This window comes from Ostrea edulis, chromosome 10 (genome assembly GCF_947568905.1).
Source record: "Ostrea edulis chromosome 10, xbOstEdul1.1, whole genome shotgun sequence".
Lineage (NCBI taxonomy): Eukaryota > Metazoa > Mollusca > Bivalvia > Ostreida > Ostreidae > Ostrea > Ostrea edulis.
Genome location: NC_079173.1, coordinates 20,548,327 through 20,554,849, shown reverse-complemented (window position 1 = coordinate 20,554,849; position 6,523 = coordinate 20,548,327). Strand labels below are relative to the sequence as shown.

Sequence of the window (6,523 nt, the reverse complement as noted above, 5' to 3'; positions counted from 1 at the left end):
GGTTGAGAGCTGGGTTTCAAATTGATTCGTATTTGAATATTGAATAGTTTAACATGACAGATTCGTTCTCTCGAGCTGTATATGTCACTGGAAATCACAGAGGGCAAATGTCTACATTGTAATATATGCAAAATTTAGTGTCAACGTGTTGAATTTCAAAGGAAGTCGAGGACATATTGTAATGACATGTTTTCAATATTAGATGTATGGATTCATGACTTGGTCTGTTTATACACAGCCGTGAACCGCTGCAACTATCAAATTTGTTTAATCGTTGTATTTGATCTTTTTAGAATAGAAAATACATACAATGACGGTATTGTTCCAGACCTATCAGAATACATATATTAGTATCTCACAAGTGATCATCTCAAAAGCTTGCAGAAGGTAGAAACTAACTATTCAAAACGACTTATGGGGGTGATCGGTGGGGGAAATAACATATTTTGGATAAATTATTGGTTCTGTATAAAAATAATTTCATTCTAGAAGACATTACATCTAAACAAGCTATCCACACTTTGAACAGGTGCCCGTGTCCTTGACCACAGGCAATGGCGTCGCTTGGGGTCGAATTTTACTATTAAAGAGTACTCTTTGATAGTAAAATTCGACCCCCAAGCGACGCAAATGCCTGTGTCCTAAACCTAACAGAATTCATTTCGATTAACCGATTGTGATTGGTTTTTTTAAGACACATGTTCTTAGTATTTGGAGTAAATAAACTCAATGTGACGTATTGGTACTTGAAAAAAACTGACTACAAGGTCAATCGGTGCTTTTGTTTATTACTGCCAGTTGATATTCTGGAACCCAGGGCCGTAGACTGAGGAAAATGCATGTAACAACAACCCACCGGAGTTTCGCCTGGCATGAATACTAAGCTAGGCTTTGTAATCCCGTTCTCTTTCTCAAAACACGTAATTTAGTTCAACATTACCACATAATTGGTCTCAAACGTTTACTGAATATAACCTTAGCTTATCCAAAACTTAAAGAACTTGTGAAGGTTAATACCAGTTTGCAACCTTTGTTTCAATGAACACAGATAAAATCGTGGTGGTTAGCTTACTTAGTACTTATAAGTTTTGGGACTTCGTATCTGTGTTTTCTCGATATTGAATGCACTCTATATAATCCCCTTTGGATGTTTTAAACTACACAGAAAATTCATATTTAAAACGTTTGGATGAGGAGAAGGTTGGTGGTTTTACATGTATATTGTTTAACATCCCGCTTGAGAATTTTTCACTCATATGGAGACTTCACCATTGCCGGTGAAGGGCTGCAAAATTTAGGTCTATGCGCAGCGCTTACGGCCTTTGAGCAGGGAGGGATCTTTAAAATATCGCGCCACACTTGCTGTGACACGGGGACTTGCGATTTCATCCGAAAGACCGCCCCCATTTAGTCGCCTCTTACGACAAGAAAGGGGTACTGAGGACCTATTATATCCCGGATCCCCACGTACATTGAAGAAGCGTGGATCGTACATGTACACCCTCAGCTAGCGAAGATGGCAAACACGGACTCAGGACACACCAGCGGTGGGGTTAGGTGCCTAGGAAGAGTAAGTATCCCTTATTTACCCGTCACACTCGCCATGAGCCCTCCCCCCACCCCACCCCACCCCACCCACTTGATCAGGTACACGGAGTAATCCGTAGTTAAAATCAGTATGTAAAGAACGGCTTTGAGGTAAACGATTGGTTTGAATAACGTCAGACAACATTCGATCTACCGATCATTATCATAACGACCATAGAATTTGTGCGATGCTGACTTTAAACGAGACTGTTGAAACTCCTGTGACATCAACTTGTTTGTCAGTATGCTGCCTCGATTTAAAAACTGATTATACGCAGAACAAGCTCCTGTAACATCAACTTATACGTCAGTAGCTCGAACCGAAAAATTATCAACCGCAGAACATACTTAAATTGTGTATCGAATCATTTGAGAGACATAAACACCAGCAGGCGATAATGGCATACTGCAACATATAGCCTATACGTGGGATGTTCAGAAGCAGAAGTCATCTTGTTTGTGATTAAGTTGTGTTTTGTTAATTTACCGTCAACATCTGTGTTCAATAAAATATCAAAATAAGAAGCAGATATAGACGACTCTTTTAATTCAAGTTCACTGGGATATATTGAATCGACATATGATCGAATGAAAATTATTATATTTAATAGATAAAACATTGTTGATATACTAGCATCTAAATGTTGGGTTGAAGGCCACAGCAAGATATTTTTTCTTCTCATATATAAGTATTTTTGAGCCGAGTAGAATTCGGAACTGCAGGGTGTCAAGTCCCTATTTATTCCTATATTTTCCTATAAACTTGAAGGTTCCTATATTTTCCCTGTAAGTCATTAAAATCCCTATAAAGCCCTATATATCAACCAAGAAAAAAATAATGAAAGTCCTATTTTCAGAAATGATAAAAAAGAGCCCCCCCCCCCCCCTTTCCAAGTCCAGGAGCTGATGCTAGATTGATATTTCATTAGATTGTAATGAAGAGAATAACTATGATGATTGTATAAGAACTGTCTATTGGATGGAAAACTGTCCACATCTGACAGGATTTTGTCTTTGTTTATGTTTAATATTATTTCTTCTCCAGTAAGACACCAGGCTTGTTAGATTTTTATGCAGAAACAATAAACTTTAATACAAATTCTTTAATAAAAACCCTATTGATTCCCATGAATCTGCTGTGAAAATCCCTATATTTGCCCTGTAAACTGCAAAAAAAAAAACAAAAACCAAACAACATTCCTATAATCCACTATTTTTTTTAGACCAAAAGTGGCTTGACACCCTGGTACTGATATTATATTACATTTTTAAATCTGGAATCAAGACACGATTTGAGCTAAAAAAAAAAAAAAATTCAATTTTATTTTTCCATTTTTAATGTTTAGAATGCTTGACTACAGCTGTATCTCACTAACTCAACAACTGATATTAAAATTTTGGTTGACCATAAGAAATACTTTGGAGTTCGATCCCGGCAGGTAATTTGCTTTTGATAATCAGTTAGTTAGTCATTATGATTTATCTATTTAATTTATTCATTTATCTATTTAATCTAATTTTGGAGTGTTCTTTATTCAAAATATTTTAAAATTACTGGTTTACGACGCGAAAATGTATGCACTGTCTAAACTCTGCATAACCGGAAGTTCTGTCTATCCAAAAAAATGGCAACACAAACACAGGTACTAGACCGCTGTATAGTATGGATTTTTTTTCTTGTACTGTTACATTGTGAAGGAAAATTTGATTGTAAAATATCTATTTGATTATCGACAACCTAATTGCGTTAAGAACATTTTGCAGTGAATATTAGTATGTTGACGGTGCTACCGTTTGAGCGAGCGCAGCTACATACATCATATGTACATGTACACGATTTTGTAATATCCGTACTTTGATCAGGTTCAATTTAAATTTAAACAAGATCTATTTGCCATATATTCAGTACATGAATGGAATTGGGCAGCAGAAACAGTCTATTTTAGTTTTCTCCCAGGGTTTTATATTAAATCATTATTTAATGACGTAGTCATAGGTTCTTGCTAGATTTAGCAGGTTGGGAACACTTCCCCTATAGCGAGATATTCTCGCTAAAACGCGATTATCCCTCTTTAGCGAGAAATAAACATTACCACAAACAGGTGTTTTGGTGTCTTTATTGAAAATAATGGCAAATCCCGTGCAACGCTGAATAAGTGCGACACGCACTCAACATGATGCGAATTGTTTCTATGAAATTGACAACATAGTCATGAAATTGCATATCAAAGTTATCAAAGAGGGAAGCAGTCTGAAATCCAATACACATCGTCAGTGTTTTTGTTTTGATTCAAATATTTGCAGAAGTATCAGACATTTTAGCAATTTTTCTTCTTTTCACGTGAATCACGAAAAGATGTACTCCGCGGGTGTTTTTCTCTATTGTACGGGATATATTTATTCTCGCTAGAGAGGGATAATTGCGTTTTAGCGAGAATATCTCGCTATAATAGGGGAAGTGTTCCCAACCTGGTTTGATCACTTTAAAATACCCAGCATGAATATTTTACAAATATAATATACATGAATTTGATTGAAATATTTTGAAACTAAATACAATATATTTCTGCTGAGTTCACTGTGACTTGCTTAAGCTTTGACGCGCGACTTGTTCTGCACTGTGTGCTTTCGACTGCCCAGTCTACTTTCCTTATTTCTACTGTCAATCTTTCCAAGTCACTAATTGTGACCGTTGAGACAAGCAAAGACTCATAACATCTTAGAACATGACTATAGGCAATTCATTTAACGCGGGAAATATTACGTGGTTGATGGAAACAGTGCATTGTGACGATAGCATTAGCTGTGATTGTTTTTCTTTCAAACCAAGCAATTATCCACAACAAAACGCACGGAGGTATGGGAAAGCTTGTCTGGAATTTAAAATCATTTGTGGTAATTTCCAAACTATTCATTTATTTTATCTACGGGGTCTTCAATGAAGTATACCGCAGTGATGGCAACATTTTTCTGGAAGCATTATGGGTAGTCCCCATCATTTTTCAGCTGATGAAGAGCAAACCACGTGACTTATATGTGTAATTATTGGAGCGAGCTTGTCACGTCGCTTTGCGACTTTTCAGTCGTTAATAGCAAGTGGCATGGATGGTTATCATGGGGAAGGGGGGGGGGGGGGGGGGGGGGGGGGGGTCCATCGTGGTTTGCATTATCGGACATACCACATCTTCACAAGTCAAGGGTTATTGATTCGTTACCTCACACTAGTATGAGATAACGAATCATTAACCAGTGACTTGTAAAGATGGACGTGCCAATTAAGGAAGTAGGTTTAAGCAGAAACATATACCATATCTGGTATATATATGTCTCTGGTGGTTTGCAGTTTGTATTCGATGCCATATTACATATGCCTTTTGTTTACGTATATTGTCCTGGTAGCATGACAAATGGAAATAACAAGTAATTAGATCTGCCAGTGTCAGTCTTATTATGACGTACGTCAAAACGTAGACATGGCGTCACACATAATCTTATCCTGCCTTTCATCAACATTGCACTTTATTAAACATTACGCACTGAATTTTCGAGCTAGGAGACCACAGGATTAGGATGGTAATCCACGTAAGTTCATAAACATAGTCCAAGGTGTGACTTTGCGAGATCTCCGCCATTTTTGACAAGAGACTTTTGAAAAAAAAAAAATCTTGTTAAAGGTTCAGACTTAGCTTGGATTATTTCCTGCGCTCTAGTCATTAGAGCTCGAAATACGAGTCAGCATGAAGCACTGACTCGCTGCGCTTGCTATTACAAGATTTGCAGCATAGTGCACTTTCATGACTTACCAGGTCCAGCATAATCTCTTGATTTAACTATATAGCTTTGATATGTCTTACGGTGTGACCGTTTTTGAGGGCGAAGCAAAAAGTATTGGCATGTATAACTAGATTTAGCTATTTCAAATCTATTATCAAATTAATTTCTAAAAGCATAAAAGTCGAATTTTACTGAGTGAACATATTTCATCCTTGAAATCTGTACAACACATTGCAATAAAAAAATAATTCTTAAACTATGTCCCTTAAGAAGAATTTTGATTCACAATTGTCCAATGTTTAGGATTATTAAGTTGTTGAGCAACAGTTATCCAATCTTCAGAATAGATCAGATTACGCATTGTAAAGTCATCTTACTTTTCTATGCTTCAACGCACACTGGGTAGTGGACAGTTAACAACACAAAAGAAAATCTCTTTTCATGAGAAATCTTAAAATGACCTAGTATTGTAATAATTAGAACAAGTGTTGTGGTTAGTTCAAAGGATAAACACATTCAAAAATTATCATGCAACTTTTTGGCTTTACCGCTGCACTTAAGAAATTCAATCTAATTCAATCTAAACTAACTTAATCAAGCTATTTCAAATAGCTGTATAAAGCTAAATAGCTTAATAAAGCTATATAGCTAAATCAAGAGATTATGCTGGACCTGTTTATGTCAGTCGAACATTTCATGGAAACACATCCTCATTAATGTGTATGGCAATTTCACATTCATATAATATAGAAATGATTTAAATGTATGATTCAGAGTGTTGATGACTTGTTGGTATGTTTGATGTCAATGGGATTCAGTCTTGAAGACGGCCAGGCAGCTGTGCAGAATGGTTATCTTTCAGTGGAGAGAGCAGTTGAATGGTATGTTGAATAGTTATTTATCAGTGGAGAGAGCAGTTGAATGATATGTTGAATAGTTATTTATTAGTGGAGAGAGCATTTGAATGGTATGTTTAATGGTTATCTATGAGTAGAGAGAGCAGTTGAATGGTTATCTATGAGTGGAGAGAGCAGTTGAATGGTATGTTGAATGGTTATCTATCAGTGGAGAGAGCAGTTAATATAATGGAGGAAATCAACTGATGAATAGGTTCATGTGGTTGCATTTTTTTTCAAGTTAGATGCACTTGCTTGTTGTGTTA

General features: G+C 36.4%; 1 protein-coding gene across 2 annotated transcripts in view; it reads left to right on the top strand.

Annotated features, from left to right (window-relative positions):
- Positions 1 to 3,189: 3,189 nt before the first annotated feature.
- The window catches only part of LOC125665273 (uncharacterized), a 52,251-nt gene continuing 48,917 nt past the window's right edge, over positions 3,190 to 6,523 (top strand). Inside the window, exons 1-2 of one of the 2 annotated variants that reach the window (XM_056152192.1) lie at positions 3,190 to 3,230; positions 6,136 to 6,242. In XM_056152192.1, the coding sequence (XP_056008167.1) occupies positions 3,213 to 3,230; positions 6,136 to 6,242 (125 nt within the window). In that variant the 5' untranslated portion in view covers positions 3,190 to 3,212. The remainder of the gene's footprint in view (positions 3,231 to 6,135; positions 6,243 to 6,523) is intronic. The other variant, XR_008799439.1, reaches the window with a different exon arrangement.